At 43.1% G+C, this 23,162-nt stretch overlaps 1 protein-coding gene across 1 annotated transcript in view; it reads left to right on the top strand.

The window, feature by feature from the left end:
- The window catches only part of nbas (NBAS subunit of NRZ tethering complex), a 409,584-nt gene that overhangs the window by 128,593 nt on the left and 257,829 nt on the right, over positions 1–23,162 (top strand). Inside the window, 7 exon segments of the mRNA XM_030047740.1 lie at positions 2,687–2,860; positions 3,268–3,401; positions 16,699–16,761; positions 18,393–18,515; positions 18,627–18,729; positions 20,021–20,098; positions 20,240–20,394. Coding sequence (XP_029903600.1) covers positions 2,687–2,860; positions 3,268–3,401; positions 16,699–16,761; positions 18,393–18,515; positions 18,627–18,729; positions 20,021–20,098; positions 20,240–20,394 — 830 coding nt within the window.

Here is a 23,162-nt window from a genome sequence, read left to right as displayed (position 1 = left end):
ATGATGTGCTTCATCATAGAAAGTCTTGCTGCTGTGTGTCTTGTAGGTAAGCAAGAACATACACAGAGGAGTCAGTTTAGTTGCTGACTGGAGGCACCCAGTGTTAAAACAATGTTATGGCTGTACATCTCCACTGTAGACAGGGAAAAGTGGCACAAGATAATCCAAGCGACAGCAGCAGCTGGATGCCTCTCCTAGCTATCTGCCTGCCTGTCATAGGCTAATTTACTACATGGCAACCTTGAAACATAAACAGGATGACACTGCCCACATTAATTGTTGCTGGGGATTTTAATCAAATGGACGTCAGAACTGTTTTGCCTAGATTCCACCAGCACGTCCACATCTCCACCAGAGGAAACAACACACTGGACCATGTCTACACCAATGTTCCTGGCAGCTACAGAGCCCTCCCTTGTCCTCATTTTGGCCAGTCAGACCACATCTCCCTGCTTCTCCTGCCTACCTACATCCAGCTGACAAAAAGGGTCAAACTAACAGTAAAAACAGTTAAAGTGTGGACAGATGAAGCTGCAGCAGCTCTACAGACCCGTTTTGAATGCACAGATTGGCAGATGTTTAAAGATGCTGCTACCCAGGAGAACCATATCGACCTTGAAGAATACACATCATCAGTGCCATCAAACATCAGCAAATGTGCTGATGATGTGGTAAAAATAAGGACAGTTAAATCATTCCCTAATGAGAAAGCCTGGATGAATGGAGAGGTGAGAGCTCTATGTGGAGCCAAAAAAGCTGCCTTCAAGTCAGGTGACAAAGAAGCTTACAACACTGCCAGAGCAAAACTGAAAGCTGGCATCAAGGAGGCAAAGCGAAGGCATCAGCAGAGACTGGAGAGAGACCTCAACACCAACAACAGCAAAGACTTGTGGCAGGCGGTCAAAAGTGTTACAGGCTACAAAAGGAGGAGCGCTCCCATCATGTGTGAGGCCACGTTACCAGATGAGCTGAACACATTTTATGCTCGCTTTGACCTCCTCAACAGAGAGTCAGCTGTAAAGTCTACTCCGCCTCCAGAGGACCGGCCACTGTCAGTATCCACAGTGGATGTGAGGAAAGTCCTGCTGAAAGTGAACATGAGTAAAGCTGCTGGGCCTGATAACATTACTGGCCGTGTACTAAAAACATGTGCCAACCAGCTAGTAGATGTCATTACTGACATTTTTAACATATCACTGTCACAGGAGAGTGTTCCCACCTGCTTCAAGACAGCCACCATCATCCCTGTGCCTAAAAAGTCTGCAGTGTCTGATCTAAATGGCTACTGCCCTGTGGCACTCACCCCCATCCTGATGAAGTGCTTTGAGAAACTGGTTCTCCAACACATAAAGAACAACATCCCTGCCAGTCTGGACCCTCAGCAGTTTGCATTCAGAACCAACAGATCCACAGAGGATGCCATCTCCACTGCTCTCCACTCAGTCTTCACTCACCTTGAGAAAAGCAACACCTACACCAGAATGCTGTTTGTTGATTTCAGCTCAGCTTTCAACACAATCTCCCCCATGAAGCTGATTGGAAAACTGAACACTCTGGGCATCAGTACCACTCTCTGCAACTGGATACTGGACTTCCTCACAAACAGACCCCAGTCAGTTTGGATCGGCAGTCTCTCCTCCTCCACTCTAGTGCTCAACACCGGAGCGCCCGAGGGCTGTGTGCTCAGCCCCCTCCTGTTCACGCTGTACACCCACGACTACAACCCCCGACATGGAGAGAACTCTATTGTGAAGTTCGCAGATGACACCACCATCATTGGCCAGATCTCCATCAATGATGATGATTTTAGAAAAAAGGAGTCAAAGACACACAAGCAGTTTGCAGTTTGAGCAGTTTTAAGTTCCTGGGAATCATCTTAACAGAGAACCTGTCATGGACTTCACATATCTCTGCCCTGGTTAAAAAAGCTCCGAAACGGCTGTATTTCTTAAGGAAACTTAAGAAAGCAAAATTCCCACGCCAAGTTCTTGTCAACTTCTACAAAGGAGCGATTGAAAGCATCCTGACTGGAAACATCACAAACTGGCATGGGATGTGCACGGCCCAGGACAGGAAGACTGCAACGAGTGATTAAAACTCCCCAAAACATCATTGGTACCCATCTACCAAGCCTCAGGGATATCGGGGAGGTGAGGTGCCTGTGCAGAGCCAAAAGGATCCTAAAAGACAACACCCACCCCAGCCACAGCCTGTTCACCCTGCTGCCGTCAGGCAAAAGATACAGAAGTATTCGCTGCCGTACCACCAGACTACAGAGCAGCTTCTTCCCTCAGGCTGTGAGACTACTAAATGCACCATCTGCACTTCACCATGTTTAATAATTTTATTTTTTATACAATCAATTAATCAATCAAGAGGGAACCACATTTTAATTTCATTATAAAACCTGTTGTCTAATGACCAATAAACATTCTTGTATCCTTGTATCCTTGTAAAAAAAATTAAAGGGGTTATTATGATTTCTTTGCTTGTACTATCATTAAGTTGGTATGGAGACTGCTATACAAGCTATGTAATAAGTGGGATAATCCACTCTGAGGAGGTCATTTATCAAAAAATAATAACTGAAGTGGAAGTCATGGATTATCCTTTACATAGTTAGTTACATAGTTACACGGGTGGATCCTCACTTTCTTTGTGTGTGTAAATGCACTTACACCCCCAGTCTAGCACAGAGCGTTATGTGAAGGATGCTTTCCAGTGGATGGTGCCCTTCCTGCACCGCTGTGAGAGACAGACGGGGGGCGCTGCCAAGGCTCTGCTCAGAGACTACCTGGTCAGCCTGGCCCAGCAAGACCTCATCCTGCCCCTCATCATCTTCCAGCATTCCAAACCTCATGTGAGCACTTGGACACACACACACACACACACACACACACACACACACACACTTTTTCTTTCGCTGACAGTGCTGATGTCAGGGCCAGTGCCATAGAACTGCACTATGAATGCTATATTTATGACCCCATAGTACACTGCCAAGGGCAAGTCTCCGGGCCATTAAAAAACATGTAACACACACAAACACGCATGCAAGCATACAGAGAGGAGGGAGGAAAATAGACAGTGATGGCAGCCTATAAATTCATAGAGCCAATCTACAGGGTCACACACGCATAACCAATATGCTTCTTACATGAGTTAGATAGAAGATATTTTCAGTTTCTTTTCCTTTCGTTTCCATCCTGTTCCGTTTCCTTTCATATCCTCTCCGCTGCTGTCCTCTCCTCTCAACTTCTCCCCCAGTGCCAGCAGAAGATCATTGGGGACCCGGACGAGCTGATGTCAGTTGCTTTGGAGTGCATCTACAGCTGTAAGAGAGATGATCAGCTCAGCCTGTGTTTCGACATCCTGGAGTGTCTGCCGCAGAGGGGCTATGGGTCAGGACACCCCCCTTCCCCAACACACACACACACACACACACACACACACACACACACACACACACACACACACACACACACACACCGAATTGCAAAGTCCTTTTTTGATTACACTTGACTACAGGAACAATATGTAAGATTTTCCCTCCTGATACAAACCATTAAGGGGCAGCATTTCACCAGAGAGCCAGAGAAGCCATGTTGCCCAGCCCTATTACCCACAATTTCATATGGCATGCAGGGCTAGAAATTTTTAAATAGTCTGTAAATATAAAAAAATACTTGTTTTACTTGTTCTGCAAATCTATTTGTGTATGTATTGATTCACCTATTCATCCACCATTCCTTAGTGGCGATGTTGCATTCTTTTGTTACACAGTCAGTACTCACTAAAACTGGTGCAGGTGTACATTAATACTATCCTGAAAATAGCTCATTCAGTTAGCTTAACACACCAGGTCAGTGTAAGAAGGCATACCAACCATCCAGTAGTAACCCACATTTGAGCAAAGCAGGCACAGAGCCCTTTTATAATCAGAATCAGAATCAGAATCAGAATCAGACAACTTTATTTATCCCATAGGGCAGGGGTGTCAAACTCGTGCCATGGAGGGCCGAGAGGCTGCAGGTTTTCATTCCAACCAAGAACTCCACCAGGTGATTTCACTGATCACCCTACCTCCGAACAGAGAGGCAGGACTAATCAGTGAAATCACCTGGTGGAGTTCTTGGTTGGAATGAAAACCTGCAGCCTCTCGGCCCTCCATGGCACGAGTTTGACACCCCTGCCCTAGGGGCAATTCGGTTCAGCGGTGTACCCAGATTATGCATACAGAAAAGAGAAACAGACAAAAACAGACCCATGTGTAGCCTTGACAGGCCCTTCAATACACAGTGCGCAGCACTGTGAGCTTGGTGCAGTCCAACACAAGCTCCAAGAAAAATGGAGTAGCCTACGTTTTTTATTCATTCCACATTCTGCCATCGAGGTTCAGCAGCCTGATGGCACTAGGAATGAAAGATTTTGACAGACAATTTGTCTTCACAAGTGGCGCCGTAAATCGACGGCCTGACAGCATTAAGATGAAGTCGGAGGACAGGATATAGTCCGGTAGGGAAACTATTCCTCTTGCTTTTTTGACCACCTGCCTCTCCCACAAGGAACACAAGTCTCTTTGGCGAGTGCCAATTATCTTGGAGCAAATCTTCACAATATTGTAGAGGCGGTTCTTGTCCTTGACAGAGAGGCCCCCAAACCAACAAATAAAAGAGAACGGTAAGATACTTTCAATAAAGGACTGATAAAAAATACATAAAATTCCCTTACAAACATTGAAGGAGTTTAGCCTCCTTAACAGGTGAACCCTCTGTTGGCTTCGCTTCACAATGCTCTCTGTATTAATATCAAACCTCAGTTTAGAGTCAAACACAGTTCCTAAGTATTTATATGTATCAACAATTTCAACATTGTCACCATGGATAGTACTTAATTCTAATTTTCCACAGTTCCTCCTAAAGTCAATAACAAGTTCTTTTGTCTTCGACACATTAAGGTCAAGGAAGTTTTCGTCACACCAATTGACAAAGTCAGGGAGGGTGCTACCATGGTCAGACTCTGCGCCTTGAAGAAGAGATAAAAGTGCAGTATCATCAGAAAAGTTCACTAAATAGCTGCCTTCTTTACGAGATCTGCAGCTATCTGCAGATTTCGTAAACAACAGCAAAGGATAAAGAGGAGGGGTGACAGAACGCAACCCTGAGGTGAACCTGTGTTTGAAGCTAGGAAATCAGACATAATGCCATTAACTAAAACACTCTGTTTCCTGTCAGTTAAGAAGTTAAGAAATAATAGTGAGAACTGATCAGGTATTTTAAAATAACATGAAAGCTGGTTTATTAGAATATGTGGCTGCATCTTGTTGAAAGCAGAAGAAAAATCTGCAAATAGAAGCCTAACATGAGATTGGGGTTTCTCCAGATGTTTGTACACCCTATCTAGGATGAAGACCTTTGCATCCTCAACCCCCCTTCCAGCCCGATAGGCAGACTGCAAGGGATCGAGTTTGTCAGACAGCAAGGACATAACCTCATCTTTCAAAATTCTCTCAAAGGTTTTCATTACTAGAGACGTCAAAGCAACCGGTCTGAATTCATTTAACTCTCTAGGTTTTTTTTTATTTGGGGATTGGAATTATTATTGAGGTATTCCAAATGGATGGAAGCTGACAATGATCAGGACACAACTGAAAGAGACTCGAAAAAATTCCACTGAGCTGGTCAGCACAGTGTTTTAGGGTGCGCCCGCAAGTTGCATCGGGGCCGGCCACCTTCCTTACATTTGTTTTCCTTAGTAAGGCGGAGACCCTGTCTTGTGGTATACAAAGATCTTTTTGCGGTACAAGAGAATCCCGCAACATATGAACATCAGAGGTAAAATCAGACCTTTCAAAACGAGAGAAAAAACTATTAAACATACCAGGCAAATCTACATTGTTAATTCCATTAATACAGACCAGTTGTTTGGCCTCCTCTGCATACTGGTTAACGCAGGCCATTGATTTCAAACCCTGCCAGGCTGCTCTAATGTTCCCACTGCTGAATTGCAGTTCTATCCTATTTTTATAACTATCTTTAGACTTGGCAATTTCTCTTCTCACCTCTCTTGAGACCAACTTCTTCTCAAAAGAGTTACCAGTGTAGAAGATCCTTTTCTTCTTGTTAATAGCTAATTTGAGATCTCTAGTAACCCAGGGTTTGTTGTTTGAATAAATAACAACCTTTTTTGTTGGAATGACAGAGTCTGTACAAAAGGAAACATAAAAAGAAACAGTATCACAAAGTTCCTCAATGTCATCACAAGCACCTAGAAAACAGTTCCAGTCGGTGCATTCAAAACACGCTTGTAGTGATGAGATATTATCCTCTGACCAAATTTTGACTTCCCTCTCAGTACACTGTGGCCATCTGAAGAGAGGCCTATACACAGGCATCAAGTAGACACAGTTGTGGTAGGACGCTCCGAGGGAAGGCGTGGGCAGGGATTTATAAGCTCCATGTACTGACCCATAACACAGGTCTATTTTGGAGTTGTTCAAGATCGTAGTGCATGTTACATACTGTTCATAAGTTCCCAGAGTTTTATCTAAAATGCAGTGGTTAAAATCTCTGAGGATAAACTTAGGAGCATCGGGACAGACTGAATCAAGTCTGTGTGTGACATCCGCGATCAGCTGAGCAGCTGCGGATGCATTTGCTCGTGGATGAATATAGACAAGTGTGAAAAAAAGTTGTTGAAACTCCCGAGGCAGATAATAAGGGCGGAGTGAGACAGACAGTAGTTCAATATCAGGTGTACATAGTTTTTCCCGAACCACGGTCGTGTTACAGTACCTCTGATTTATGTAAAGACACACTCCTCCTCCTCGGCTTTTTCCAGTTATCTCCAACGACCTGTCCAGCCGAAGTGGGCTCCCAAACCCACTTATAACAAGGTCCTCATCCCGGTCCGAGTCGCTGAGCCATGTTTCAGTAAAAGCTAATAGACAGGTTTCTTTAATTTCCTTCTTGAGTTTGACCCACGCCTCCAGCTCGTCCACCTTGTTCCTGATAGACTGAACATTTGAGAGTAGGACTGTAGGCAGCGGAGGAAGCCGGCGGCGGTTGTCGAGGCTGAACTTTTTCAGTCTTCAACGCACGCCTCCCCTTCTTCCTCTTCTCCGGCGGAGGGTCCGGTGGGAGAGTGATTTATCCGTACTGTGCGGTGACCACAGCTCAGCTGGAATTCCCACTGGTACTTCTCCCTTGACGGAGGTCCGCAAGGAAAGAAGGAGCTCACGGCTAAGAGTGACGCGGCTACCGGAGCCTTCATTGTGACCAGCTACCTCTTGCCAGAGGAGTGCCAGTGATAGCATTATCACACATACACGTACATATAACTGTGCAAATGAGCTCTTAGTCCACATACTTGGTCCACATACCTGGTGTCACATTGACCGGTAAAAAACAGTGAACGACACACTAGACACAATAAAAGCGAATAAAACGAGCTGGGTACGCCGCGTCGGGTCGCACACTGTGGGGAGCGCCCCGGAATAACAGTTGTAATGTTTCATTACAGTCCTTGTCAGCCCACAACGTCTCTCATTTTTTGCTGTTTATTACAAAAGTAAAAGACACCAGTGATATATACAAATGCAATGCAATAGAAGTGCAATTTTGCATTTTGTAGTGCAAAAACAAATCTAAAATAGTGTAATCGTGGACACTAAAATGCCACTCCTCTGTTTTAGACATAATAAAGTTTGACATATGAGAGAAGGGTAAGAATATAACAGCAAGGGGATAGTGCATGACACATGGGCAGTCTTTAGCAGCATGCGGAAGGGATAGTGCATGTTACCCCGGAGAAATGAAGGCCAGCCTGGGGTGATCAAATTTCCGCAAATTTTCCATGTTCAACTATTTATATTATTTCTTGACAGTAACTTGCTATTTTATGGTGCATTTTGTTGGTGGTTGAGGCCTTTAAGATGTCTTCTAAGTAAACAGTCTTATATTGCCTCTAGTGTTGCCATTGTTAAGCTCAGGTGTTTGATTAATTAGCTAGGTTTGAGATAGAATTGTGAGTTTAAACATAAATTCTCTCAACTAAATTGTTAAACTAAATTTAGAATTTAGGTTTTGGGTTTACTGGTTATGTGCCTATGTCCCATTACAACCATTGTAGTCACCAAAGCTAGACTAGAGGTTATTCAATTGGAGGGTAGTGATCAGCTGAATATGTCCAATTGATCGGGGGAATTTCAGATTCGATGTGTGTGGTGTAGGGTGTCTGTGTGGTTTCTCAGTCATCCAGATCATGGTTATCCGCAAAGTTGAATCAAGATCAACTGGTCTGTTTTTTAGATCAGTGTTTCTCAACCGGGGTGCCGCGGCACCCTGGGGTGCCGTCTGACTACGTCAGGGGTGCCGTCAAAAATTGCCTATTCTGACATTTCATATATAAATTTATGGATGAATACAAGTACATTTATTTAACACGTGAATGAATAAATAACAAAATAACCATGTTCGTTTAAAATAAATAAATACATAGAGTTAATCATCTAAATCTGTCTCATGTGCAAACGTCAACACTGGGGTCAGTGTAAGGTCAGCGTGACTGCGTCGTTTACATTTTATCATTAACTGCGAAATTACATTCGATTTCACAAAGTGCAAGAACAAGCACACATTGCAGTATCATGGATCGTTTTCTCAAAAGAAAAGCTCCACCACTCTCTCCCCCCCACCCCCCCCACCCCCCCGCCCCCACTTCCCTCTCGCGGTTTATTGTGTGTGTGAGTGAGCGCGTGCCTGCTTCTTTCTCCCCCTCAACTGTGGATAATTATTTGTATGCACACACATGTATATTTCCCTCTCTCAATTGTGGATTTTTGTTTGTTTGTTTGTTTGTTGTGTGTGTGTCTGTGTGTGTCTTTCTGTGTGTCTGTCCATGTATGTAGGCTACATGAGGCACGGGTCGAAACACGCAAGGATCCCATTTCACTCCAGTGTAGGCCTACAGTTCATCATAGGCTCTGACAGTTGACCAGGGGTCCGTTTCACAAAGCAGGTTCAACAAACTCTGAGTCTTACCCTGAACTCTGAGTTGATCTACTCTGAGATAGGAAACCCTGAGTTTTCGGTTCCAGAACAGCTGATTTGAGTTAGTTTGATCAACTCTGATAGTTTCACCTGGAGTTAAGCGCATGCAGCACAGCTATAAAAAGACAGCGTCAGTGGAGCCCTGATTTGACGATGGCAACAGGGAAGCGTCGGTCTGCGTTTTTCACCCCAGTTTAATTGGAAATCTTAATGCATTCATACAGCGAGTTTGAACATGTTTTTGCAACACCGCTGCAGCGGCAAAGGAGAGGGAGATGGCGTGGGGGAACATTGCTGCTCGGGTCAATGCGTAAGTTTAAATGGAGTCCGTTGCAATCACAATAATATTACAGGGGAAAACTGCTTGAATGGTAGCCTATTAATTTATTTCATTTAGGTGCAATCCCGCCGGGGAGAAGCGCACTTGGCAGCAGCTTAAGATGAAATATAAAAACATTGTTCAAACAGGTGAGACATCGGCATAATCTCTTGTGCGGTCTTATAACCATCGAATATTTAATTCTCTGCGCAGTAACACTGCACCCTCATCCATGGGATCGTTGTCGAAAGGACATGCCATGTTCGTGAAAAAATGTTGCCACCTAACTACTAATGGACTTCTAATAAAGGCCTACTGACTGTTTTTTAATTATTATTTTTTAAATAACAGACGGCAGAACTAATATGCCACGCCAAAACTCGCCTGCTGACTGAATGAATGAGGAAGTAAATACCGTGTGTGGCTGAAAGAGGGCGGACGGACACAGAGAGAAACTCGAGGTTTCATGAGAAAAACCTGGTCCCGACCAGGTTAGTTTCATGGAGTCTGTTACTACGGTAACTGACAGAGAGCTTAAGTTACCTCCCTCTGTGAAACAGGCTGGAGTTACCCCTCTTTCTCTGCTTTGAGTTACCTCCCTTTGTGAAACGGAAAACTCAAGAGTTTCCCTCATTTCAGGGTTAACAGACTCAGAGTTTTCACTAAACCTGCTTTGTGAAACGGACCTCCGCTCTGTCCTTTAATACTCGCTGCCTATCTGAAATAAAAAGGACGTTTGCATTTTAAGTCAGATGCAGTGTCGTTTTTAATTATTATATAACTATATTATAATATAAATTAATTATAATTATTATGATTATTAAAATTTCACACTGGGATGCCGTGAGATTTTTTGCACTTTTGAAGGGTGCCTTGACTGAAAAAAGGTTGAGAAACGCTGTTTTAGATTACTGACAAAGTTTCACTTCTCATCCAAGAAATTTTGATTATGTGGTGTAGTATGGACTGCATTTGTGAGAGAAGTGGTTTGTTTATGTGGGAAGAAGGAAGACTGTTGCTGGAGTCTCCTTTCAGGACAGCTGTTGCTTGAAGAAGGTCTTATTTTCAAACTTTAGGTCATCATTCTCTTCCCTCTGGAGGTCTCTGTCTTCAGGGTTCGTCCAAGAGGTTTCTTTCAGCCAGTAAGTAGATATGTACCTGGTCTTGTGAGACTTGCCCTTTTATGCTTGACCAGGTGGTCTCCACCTCTGGGGGAGGGGTGGTCTTCCTCTCATCCTTTGTTTCTTTGCTTCTGTATGTGGGGCCAGCTCCACCTCATGTGTTTTATCGGTTGGTCCTTTCCTCCACAGAGGAGATGTTGCATTTTAGGAAAGAGAAATAAACTTCTTCTTCCTTGTGCTGGACTGAGGGCAGACTGACACGCCAGGGACTCACTATCTTCCCTGAGGTACAAAGTGGTACTACAAGACACGACAGGTCAGCTCTGGCTGGAGCTAGCTTCAGTAAATCTCTCTGTAACACAGTAATAGATGTCTATAACAAAAAGTCAGAACAGTTATTTCTTTTTTTTGACACTTTGTTGATAATTGCAGTTAATTTTTGAATTTTTTATTCTAAAATTATGGCTAAATTTTATACATTTTATTTAAAATTACAACACACTGGGTGATGAATGACATCACTGAGCATATCAGAGTTTTTTAGATTATGTTAGTACAGGCCGTTAACTTTTGTATGCATCCGCAAAATCCCCCTAACCCACCTCAAACCTATTTCCTTTCCTCCTGGGTTTCCCTGCCTCCCCTCCCACCTATCAGTAAACCTAAATACTACCTCTGCACCTCTTCTGCCTTGCTCCTCATCTTTGCTCCTCATCTGAGTAAGGGCATGTGTTCACTCACAACAATGTTGTGTAAATACCATGGCAACGGCGGCGCACATGCATGCAGCAGCTGATGGCTCCCTCAATTTCAACAAAAATAGGAGCGATTCTTCTGTTTTTACTGCTGAGAATCGTACCACCTGCGTGTGTATTACTTATGACAGTAATACACTCCTCAACATCAGGAAAGGAAGTGCAAAAATTGAACTGAGTGCCGCGGACCTTGGGATTATATCTGCACTCGGCATCTTAAGATCCGACGACCAGGGCGTTCGGATCGGACGTCATCGCGGGCGGTGTAGTCGACGCAGGAGGAGGGGGAGGCGAGCCGGGGTGCGACTGAGGCTGAGGAGGCTTGGACCCAAGGCTGTGCCGTTACCCAGCCTACTCCTGGCTAACGTCCGATCACAGGAGAACAAAATGGACGAGATACGGCTCAGGCTGACCCAGCAGGGAGAGATCAGACACTGCAGCGTTCTCATCCTAACAGAGACGTGGCTCCATGAAAACATACCGGATGAGGCTTTAACACTGGACGGGCGGAGCCTGTTCCGGGCCAACAGAACACAAGTCTCCGGTAAGACGAGAGGGGGCGGGCTCTGTGTATACATCAATGATGCTTGGTGCACAGGTGCAGTCAGAGTGGATGGAAAATGACATTGAGTTTTTACTGCTCAGATGTCGGCCATATTACGTGCCTAGAGAATTCACCAGTGTGTTTGTTGCTGCTGTTTACATTCCACCGGATGCAAATTCAAAAAATGCACTCCAGGAATTGTATGAGGTCATCAGCAGCCAGATGGCAAAACAGCCAGATGCTTTTATTATTCTTGCTGGGGATTTTAATCAAACAGACCTCAGAACTGTTCTGCCAAGATTCCACCAGCACCTCCACATCCCCACCAGAGGAAACAACACACTGGACCATGTCTACACCAATGTTCCTGGCAGCTACAGAGCCCTCCCTCGTCCTCATTTTGGCCAGTCAGACCACATCTCCCTGCTTCTCCTGCCTACCTACATCCAGCTGACAAAAAGGGTCAAACCAACTGTAAAAACAGTTAAAGTGTGGACAGATGAAGCTGCAGCAGCTCTACAGGAAGACTGGCAGATGTTCAGGGATGCTGCTACCCAGGAGAACCATATTGACCTTGAAGAATATGCATCATCAGTGACATCATACATCAGCAAATGTGCTGATGATGTGGTAAAAACAAGGACAGTTAAATCATTCCCTAATGAGAAAGCCTGGATGAATGGAGAGGTGAGAGCTCTATGTAGAGCCAAAAAAGCTGCCTTCAAGTCAGGTGACAAAGAAGCCTACAACACTGCCAGAGCAAAACTGAAAGCTGGCATCAAGGAGGCAAAGCGAAGGCATCAGCAGAGACTGGAGAGAGACCTCAACACAAACAACAGCAAAGACTTGTGGCAGGCGGTCAAAAATGTGACAGGCTACAAAAGCAGGAGCGCTCCCATCATGGCCACGTTACCAGACGAGCTAAACACATTCTATGCTCGCTTTGACCTCCTCAACAAGGAATCAGCTGTAAAGTCTACTCCGCCTCCAGAGGACCGGCCACTGTCAGTATCCACAGTGGATATGAGGAAAGTTCTGCTGAAAGTGAATATGAGTAAAGCTGCTGGGCCTGACAACATCCCTGGCCGTGTACTAAAAACATGTGCCAACCAGCTAGTAGATGTCATTACCGACATTTTCAACATATCACTGTCACAGGAGAGTGTTCCCACCTGCTTCAAGACAGCCACCATCATCCCTGTGCCTAAAAAGTCTGCAGTGTCTGATCTAAATGACTACCGCCCTGTGGCACTCACCCCCATCCTGATGAAGTGCTTTGAGAAACTGGTTCTCCAGCACATAAAGAACAACATCCCTGCCAGTCTGGACCCTCAGCAGTTTGCATTCAGAACCAACAGATCCACAGAGGATGCCATCTCCACTGCTCTCCACTCAGTCTTCACTCACCTGGAGAAAAGCAGCACCTACATCAGAATGCTGTTTGTTGACTTCAGCTCAGCTTTCAACACAATCTCCCCCATGAAGCTGATTGGAAAACTGAACACTCTGGGCATCAGTACCACTCTCTGCAACTGGATACTGGACTTCCTCACAAACAGACCCCAGTCAGTTCGGATTGGCAGTCTCTCCTCCTCCACTCTAGTGCTCAACACCGGAGCGCCCCAGGGCTGTGTACTCAGCCCCCTCCTGTTCACGCTGTACACCCACGACTGCAACCCCCGACATGGAGAGAACTCTATTGTGAAGTTCGCAGATGACACCACCATCATCGGCCGGATTTCCAACAATGATGAGTTCTCATATCGGGAGGAAATCAACAAAATGGTGCACAGACAACAACCTTCTGCTCAACGTCAGCAAAACCAAAGAGCTGATAGTTGATTTTAGAAAAAAAGAGGCAAAGACACACAACCCTGTCTACATCAGTGGAGCTGAGGTGGAGCAAGTGAGCAGTTTTAAGTTCCTGGGAATCAACATAACAGAGAACCTAACATGGACTTCACATATCTCTGCCCTGGTTAAAAAAGCCCCGAAACGGCTGTATTTCTTAAGGAAACTTAAGAAAGCAAAATTCCCACGCCAAGTTCTTGTCAGCTTCTACAAAGGAGCGATTGAAAGCATCCTGACTGGAAACATCACAAACTGGCATGGGATGTGCACGGCCGAGGACAGGAAGACTCTGCAACGAGTGATTAAAACTGCCCAAAACATCATTGGCACCCATCTACCAAGCATCAGTGATATCGGGGAGGTGAGGTGCCTGAGCAGAGCCAAAAGGATCCTAAAAGACAACACCCACCCCAGCCACAGCCTGTTCACCCTGCTGCCATCAGGCAAAAGATACAGAAGTATTCGCTGCCGTACAACCAGACTACAGAGCAGCTTCTTCCCTCAGGCTGTGAGACTACTAAATGCACCATCTGCACTCCTCCATGTTTAATAATTTTATTTTCTATACAATCAATTAATCAATCAAGAGGGAACCACACTTTAATTTCATTATTCAACCTGTTGTATAATGACAAATAAACTTCCTTGTATCCTTGTAAATTTTACTTTATAATTTTTGTTTTTGTGGTTAGTAAAACAGCTCTAGAGGCAACTGAGAAAGGAATAGGAGGTAAAGACCAAACAGAGGTTGACACAAAATGAATGCTTTCAACAAATAGAACCTCTTCAGTAAATCAAGCTACTTAACTGAGCACTTTTACATGTTCAAACACTGTCACATGCAGAGCGAAAAGCATACAGTAGTTTGTCTGGCCAGTCACAGTGGAACTTGTCACTCAACCAAAATAGCAGAATGAATGTATTATGCAGCATTATGAAAATATATTATGTTAATTGTGCATTATAGTATGATTTTTACTAACCAGTGCAATTTAGATTTCAATTTTTTTTGGATGATTTTTTTTTTCTGTCATGTACACAGACATGCTCAACCCACATGGGTTCAGTCATCAAACTTAATCACAAATAAGAGCTTACTGCAGAAACTCAGTTTAAGTCAAACAAAATGCTGTGCCTCCTCTCCTAGGCTTGACTAATAAAATCTGCTTTTAAATGGTTCTTTTTGTGAAACACAACTCAGTTTTTCTTTTGTTTTTTTTTAATCATCCAACCTAAAGAAGTCAACAGAGATGGACATTTTAATAAAAAGTAGACTACAGTCCTAAAGTAGAAATTGTACCTTGTTTTCAGCTTCTCCTTGCTCAAACGGTTAACAAAATCTGTCCTTCTCTGGAGTGGCATTAAACCTGCGTTTAACTATGACTAATGGTAATGTACCTGAACGCAGAACACATAGACCAGTTTACTTGTAGTACCCTCAATATCACAGTGTAAGCTATTTTTAGATGAATGATAAATTGCTCAAGAATGTTCCAATAGACCTTTTTTCACAGCAGCCATTTTGACACGAAATAGCAGGGTAAACACAGGTTTTACTAAAAGACATTAATAAAGGTTCTGTTCTATTACAGTGTAACATAGCCTTTCCAGTGAGCCAGAATGAACAATAGCAGGACCCTGGCTCTGTTAGACCTAAATGGAACAGAACCATTTTATTGACAAAAGGTCCTTCTTTCAAATAGTTGGGAAAACCCTTAGTTAACAGGTGCTAATTTCATGACAAAACTCCTCCCATTTACATCAGAAATTAATAGCCTAAATTGATGAAGTTACTTATCCACCTAGTTAAGCATAAAGTGTTTAAGAACTGTGGGTATTTCTTTCTCTATACTGTATATAAAATATATATTGGCAGAGTAATGCACTCAGACAGCTGCCTTTCTGGGGGTTTGGATTAGCAATGGTCTACTGTATATACAATGTCTTCAGCTTATTATTTTTCCCAAGATGATTTCTTTGACTTACTAAGCTCTTAAATTGCCATCCCAGCCTAGAATATTAGAGATTTGAGTGCTTGGAGAAAAACCATGACTTGGTAGTTTCAACCCAATTTTTGAAATTTTTGTGAGACAGCTTAATAAGGTCTAAATCTGGGCAGGGGATTAGATGCAGTATGAGAAAAAGAGAGAGACAGAGAGAGAGGGGACTTCCAAACCATAACGACACACGGCACAAACGAGCAGCAGTCACCGCTTAAGAAAGATAGATAGCTAGATAAATTTTTTCCATTATTGTCATTGCACAGAATACAATTAAATTGAGAAGCAATCCTCCTGACGGTGCATTCACACATAACAATTGCAACATGCAATTAAAAATAAAAAAGAGTTCAACCTAAATTAATACAAAATAGTTCAAATAAAAAAATAAAAAGAGAACTATAATTTAAGGTACTAAAAAAATAAGTAAAACATATGTGTTTGTTGTAACCTATAAAACAAAATATAAAATGCTATGATTAAAAATGAAGCAAGATGCAAAGTGGTGAATACATATATACTCTCTCTCTTACATGTTTGTATACATACATACAGTATTACAGTATGTAATGCAGTATGTATGTATACATACTTACTGTATTACAGAGCATTCTTTTGTACTTTTATTCTTGTGTGTTTTCTATTATAATTTTTAAAATGGCACTACGGAGGACTGTGCCTTTCAATTTCGTTGTACTTGCTGCAGTGACAATAAAGGCATTCCATTCCATACACACACACAAGAGGTTTGCTTGATTAGGGTTGATGCTCTACCAGGGGACAGGGTTGGTCCAGAATGCTTTACTTCAAGGCAAAGCATCATGGGGTTTTATTTTTAGTGGGCAAACAATGGAGCCCCACAGTGGTGGGCCACATACACATACAGTCCCTGTGCAAACATAAACACACATGTTGTGGACACATGTACACTGTGCAAACACACTTGTACAAACAGTTTTCTTACCCTCTGCTTTCCTTCCTCACAAAAATTTTTGATGTTGTTTTGATATTTTTTTTCTTACATTTTGTGTGTGTTTGTTTGTTTCCACATCCTATAGGCCAGAGACAGACTTGACCTTGTCACTTCATGACCATGTGGATAAACTTGAGAAGCACCTCAGGTACATACACACAAGTGCACACATGGACATCTCCTGCCCACTCAACTCACTTTGCTTAGTTGACTGATTTTCTTTGGCAAGTTGTCCGTATTTTTATCCTCTCCTCTAGCCACTGGTATGGCATTCACAATTAGAGTACGAGAGCAGCTACTCAGTTCAGTGATTAGTGCTGCATCACTATGGAAATGTTAGCTTTACTTATTAACTTACCTCACCCATTACCAGCCTGATGGAAAATGTTAAGATGGGGAAAACACACACACACACACACACACACACACACACGCACGCACGCATGCATGCATGCATGCATTCGTGCAGACAGGTGTGCATACTTAGGCACACTCACACAAACCAAATATTAAAGGAGCACTGTATCACCACAGGCTCTCTCACTGTCACCGGTCAGAATCCTCTCTCTCTCTCTGCCTCTGTCTCTCTCTCTCTCTCCCCCTCCTCCTTTTCCTTGCTCTCTCCCTTCCTCCTCCCCTCAGGGTGAACTTATTAACACAGAAAAGTGATGATGAGGAGGAGGGGGACTGAGGATCAAGGGAAGAGTGGGGAGGGCTTAAGCCTGAAGGGAAAGGGAATGTGGAAAATGAAGAGGGTGAGGAGGAGGAAATAGAGACAGAAAAAGCCGATGTTATAGCTGAGTGTTGGCCTTTTGTTTCTAATATCCACATATATTTACAGATGTGAACACAAGCACAAACACTCCCGGGAAGCGAGCTTACGCATATTTTGTGCTGAAGCATTGTGACACACACACACACACACACACACACACACACACACACACACACACACGTACACACAATTGTCTGCTTTTGGAGAGCCTCTAGCATAAAAGCTGTTTTCAGCTTCTGCCACTACCAGTTGCTGCCACATTAATATGTGCATAGGGAACAGCCACACACTCACACATACACAGACATAACACGCAAGTACACATGTGGTTGTCAATATCAAGGCTTGCTGTCTGTCTCTTTCACTCACTTTCACACGCACACTCTCTCTCTCACACACACACACACACACACACACACACACATACACATAGGCACCTGTTTACTATGGTAATGAATTGCAGCAGAGCGCAAACATCTGCAGCAGTATGACCTCCCCTCCCACACACACACACACACACACACACACTCTCCTGTTCAGTCATGCCCTTCAACAATTACATGTTCTCTCTCACATACACACACAGCCTTGGCATGCAGTTTATCATGCTGCTCTTGAGTCTTGCTCTACACTCTCCTCATTTGTACCATGACTTGCAAATGGCTTTCTGCTGCCAAAATACTGAACAGCTTAGAGCATATACATCCTCCTTTATCCCCCCAGTTTGTTTTCTTTAATTTTTCTCACATTTCTTCTTTTTTGACATTTTCCTTTGCAATACCTGCCTGATGTTTCTCCAGAGTCATCCTGTCTCCTCCTCTTATTTATGCTATTCTTTAATAATGTGGTAAAAATGTGACCCTAGTTGTCTCTGGTTCTGTTTATTTGTATATAACTTTGAGTGTATCTTCCCAGGATTTTGCAAGAAGTTTTTTTTTTATTTGCATGTTAATGGTTGTGGATGCTTATGGAACTTATGTTTTGTGTGTGATTACACTGTATAGTGTGGTGGAGGTACTAGAGAAGCATGGTCTGCAGAAGCCCGTTTCCTATGTGAAGTGCAGTCAGAACAGCGAAGAGGAAGCTCATCAGCTTATGGTGAAACTGTGTCGCCATACTGGGCGCAAGTATGGACACACACATGCACACATTTTTGGTGACAAAAATGCAGATACATTAGACATGTGATTTTAAAAGACTATATCTGTGTATATGTGTGTGTGTGTGTGTGTGTCCAGAAACCCTCCAGTGAATGAGATGGTCTGGAGAGGTCTACTTCAGGACCTGCTGGATATGCAGAAGAATGTGTACACCTGTCTAAATCCAGAGACGTGTCATCAGGTAATGCAGTGCTGCAAAACAATGGAAGAAAATACTGAAAAAAGCTCCTTCATACAAATTTCAGCCGGTTCATCTAGATGCATTGGGTTTGCTTAAGATGCAAGCTACATCTATTCAGACGGTCTGTATCGGTACAGAGTTGGAAGGGAATTATGGAAATCTGTGTGGTACTTTGTGTTTTGCCACATTCTGATAGGAAATGCATATCTTTCATTTTTAGCATCAACTAACTGCTGTAGTTTCTTTGTTGTTCACCTTGTTTTGTCAGATGTTTGCAAATGTTATTGTAAGTGTTAAGTAAGTTAGGATTTTATAAGAAAGATGTGAAATGTTGCATAGGTTTTGCAATATGCAAAATGTCTTGAAAAGCAGTGAAATACTCAGGTTGCACTGCTAATCTTGCAACCCATGTGGAGTCACTCTAGGAGAGCAATGCTGTTTCCACCACAACACTACCTGCAGCTTCAAACACGGAAGATGTTCCTCCACACTCTTATTCTGCATGATCAAAGTTTATTACCAAAGCGATAGCACTCTTCATGTACAACACAGTACCATCATATGGAACATATGTAGTCTGTCATTGCAAAAAGTGGACTGTTTCAAAGTATCGTTTACAGTTGAATGCATACTTTACCACCAACAAATGAGATTCCTAATAGGATGTTAAGGCCATTGTAATGTCCCCTCTCTCTCTCCTATTACTGACTTTAGCAAATCCATCAGGATTTCTTCTTGCCACTGATAGCAAAACTATAGCATTAGTATAATCAAACTATAAAAAATTAAGATTAACACTCTTTCATTGCATCGTATCGCACCACACCGCATTGCATCGCAACATGACAGAATTACAGCGTATTGAACTGATCTGTTGGCTACTTAAAATGTATCTAAATGTATTATCATCGTGCATTGAGATGCATATTGAATCGGTCTCAGTGAGTGAGATGACCACCCCTAATATCTAATAACCTGTCTATTCCATCAGCATAATATGTAGAAGTATTGCATTTGTTCTGAAATTTGATACCCACAACTGAAGTCTATGGAAATGCAATTTAAAGTCTACAAATGATTTGGGACTGTGTATGCACATTTCACATTGTAAATAAATCTAAACACAGGATTCAGATTCTATGCTTTTCACCTCCTGAGCTGCTGAATCCTGTGGGGTTTGGATGAAATGATATTCTACAACTTATAAAATGAATTTATTTGTAGTTTAACCCTGTCGCCTCCTACAATACCTCCTCCTACAATTTCCTTTCCTCCCCGGCCTCTCCACTAGGTCTTTGTTGAGTCCCTGCTGTGCTCCAGCAGTGTGGAGAACGTCCGCCTGGCAGGGCAGCTCATGCACTGCTCAAAAGTATGTTCAATATGACTCAGATTCTACTTCTCTATATTCACACTGTCCATTCAGCTATGCAACTAACAAACCCCTCTGTATATGATTCAAGTACAGGTGTCCTGTTGATATCTGACTTTTAATTTTAATGACTGCTTCCAGGTCAGCCAGGACGTGCCTGTCAGCTTGTCTTTCCGGGGTAAAAGTCACACTTTGAGGGTGGCCTACGACAACAGTGTGGAGCTGGTGTTGGCTGCTGCCAGAGAATACTTCAACTCCTCCACAACACTGACAGACCCCTGCATGGGCCTGGCCAGGTGAGGAAGAGGATGGGGAGGGCAGGGGAAATCTGTGTGTGTTTGTACTTGTCAGTTCCAGTTTGAGTATTAGATCTTTGACTGTATTTTTGGGCAATGTGAGGTCATATTAGCTAACTAGCTCACTTATTCAAGGGCTACTATTTCGCCAGGACTTGGGGTAGGTTGAAAAAAGCACAGATTCACATAGGCTGCGACCATGCTGAATTTCAGCCTCCTAGGGTGAAAACTGTGTCCACCAAATGGTGGGGAATTTTATGTGGACCAACTGACTGCCTGACTGACAGAGTGAGCTATAGCTGGTTGCAGCTTAAAATATCATTTTCAAACTCAACAACTGTCCTTTCAAACTCCTCATGTAGCATGCCCCAAGTGTTTGCTCTTCATTCATATGTTCAGCATATCCTAAACCAGTGAAAAAATTGATAAATAAACAACTTTGGTAAAATATCTAATGCATGAGCATGTTTGGACCACTGGCCTGCATGTTTAATGAGCTGAGGACCTGCCTCCATCCTTTTGATTGACCAGGTGTCCTACTCACTCATTGGCTACATTGACACTTCAGTTTGTGTAGTGACTCTTGGTGGAACAAACGTGTGTTGTCAGACACTTAAGACTGCTCTGGGTGGGTTCATGATGCAAAACATGATGCTTGTGTGGAGTGTATTATTTTAAGGTTAAAATCAGGATTAGATTTAAGTAAGAGAGTGGGTTAATGCTAAACACATAGTTGTGAATGTTGGAGTTAGGAAGTGAATAAAATGTATCGACAAACGTGTAAATATTGTAGGTGCAGACGAGTGTGCTGTCTTAGATGTTTAGCTTAATTGCTGTGATGGGAAAGTTACCATTTATTTCTGTTTGTGTGTGTTGATCAGGAAAGATGAATTGTGGTCCCTTGCATTTCAGTAGTCTATACCTGCAGCCTCTATGAGTGTGTGTGTGTGTGTGTGTGTGTGTGTGTGTTTGTGTGTACGTGCACGTGCACGTGTAACTGGTTTGAGATCTTGGAGGAGGTGGCATCGGCGGGTGTCTAACCTTACCGTCTGCTCCTTGTGGGGAACTGGGACAGTAATTGGGTCGTCACTCATTTATAGTAACTAATACAGAGCCCCCCTCCACACACTTAGACAACATCATCTATTCTGTCCCTCCCACTGTGCGTGTCTGTGTCTATGTGTGTGTTTTGTTGTTGAGTTTGAAATATGAGACAGAAGGTATTGTTGAACATGTCCCTGCCACTCCAAAATTAATAGCCCATACACTCCGGTTGTCTGTGTCCTTTAGATTAAAATAACTGCTCCACAGACACACATTTTATCCCGTATACTGAATACCAAAGCGACATACACACACACCTACATACACAGACAGATACAAATATAACGCCTCCTATTTCCTGGACAGGTGCAGCCAGTTGGCCCAGGCAAGAGTTTAGTCAAGGACAAAGAGACAGTTCTGAAAATAACATGGGAAATCCCTCTATCTATGAACCTAATCATACAGCAACACCAAAGACAGAAAAAAGAGACATACAACAATGAATTAGTGACAAACACACAAAAAGGGAACTAACAAGCTTTATGCCATTTATAAAAATTCCATAATGTCTTAAGCTACAAAAATTGGGGTTAATGACCTACAAGTAGGGATGCACAGATTCCATTATTCTTGGCCAATTCAGTTTGCTGGTTTTTCTTTAAGCCCAACCCACTAATCCTGATTTCTTCAGTGAGTACGTTTACATGCACACCATATTCCGGTTCGGCTCAATATTCCGGTTAAGGTAACTGCGCCGCGGCAACTGGAATATTCCGTTTACATGTCACTTGGCATGCCCCCGTGTTTCGGCGTATTCCACTCTCTGACGTAATGCGACACTCAGCCGCAGGGGGCAGCAGTACGCGTATAGGCGTCTGGTCTGCCGGAAAAACAGACGAAGATGTCTTCTTGCTCGTCTTCTTCTTCTTTTTCTTCTTCTTCTGTCGCTATTTCTGTGTTTTCTCCCATCGATATCCTCCGTGATATTTAAGTCTTTCATTAGCTGAAGGTGGACTGCAGTCTCCTGGCTCTTGCTGCTGTTCGCCATGCCGTTTTCCCCGCTTGCAGGTAACCATAGCAACAAAGACGCCACAGAATTCCTTGTGAGTCGAGCATGCGCAGTCGTGACTGAATATTCCGGTTCGGGGAGTTTTCCGACTAAGGTGGTTACATGCCCCAATATTCCGGTTGGAACAGGAATATTCCAGGGGGCTTATTCGGAATTCTCTCCAACCGGAATATGACCTTAATCGGGTTCGGTGCGTGTTTACATGACACGTGCGCAACCGGAATATTGCGAATATTCCGGTTAATACAGGAATAAGGTGTGCATGTAAACGTGCTCAGTGTAGTACTAAAGAAATCTAGTGCAGGGCCTGTAAAAATGTGTGAAAATGTTAGAGTTAAATGTGTTTTGTGTGCAATAGCATTCAAAAAGAAATGTGAATATTGGGAAAAAGCAAAGATAGTTACACACACACTATTTAAGTATACACCTGAAATATGTATAGATTCCCAGGCCCGGCATGTGGTAGCAGTGAGTGATTTCTCAGATGTGCTTCTGAAAACTGATATCCACCTAAAAACAGACTGGACAGCTGTCCACACCCTCACTATACAGACAGGAGCAGTAGCATGCTCACAGATATATAAGAAATCCTAGCAATTGTCTTAGTTCTTCCTGACTGGTTGCAATGATAAATTAATAAATAATGTCTTCAAAT

Source organism: Myripristis murdjan, chromosome 24, assembly GCF_902150065.1.
Source record: "Myripristis murdjan chromosome 24, fMyrMur1.1, whole genome shotgun sequence".
In the NCBI taxonomy this organism is placed as follows: Eukaryota; Metazoa; Chordata; class Actinopteri; order Holocentriformes; family Holocentridae; genus Myripristis; species Myripristis murdjan.
This window is presented reverse-complemented; position numbering and strand designations above follow the sequence as displayed.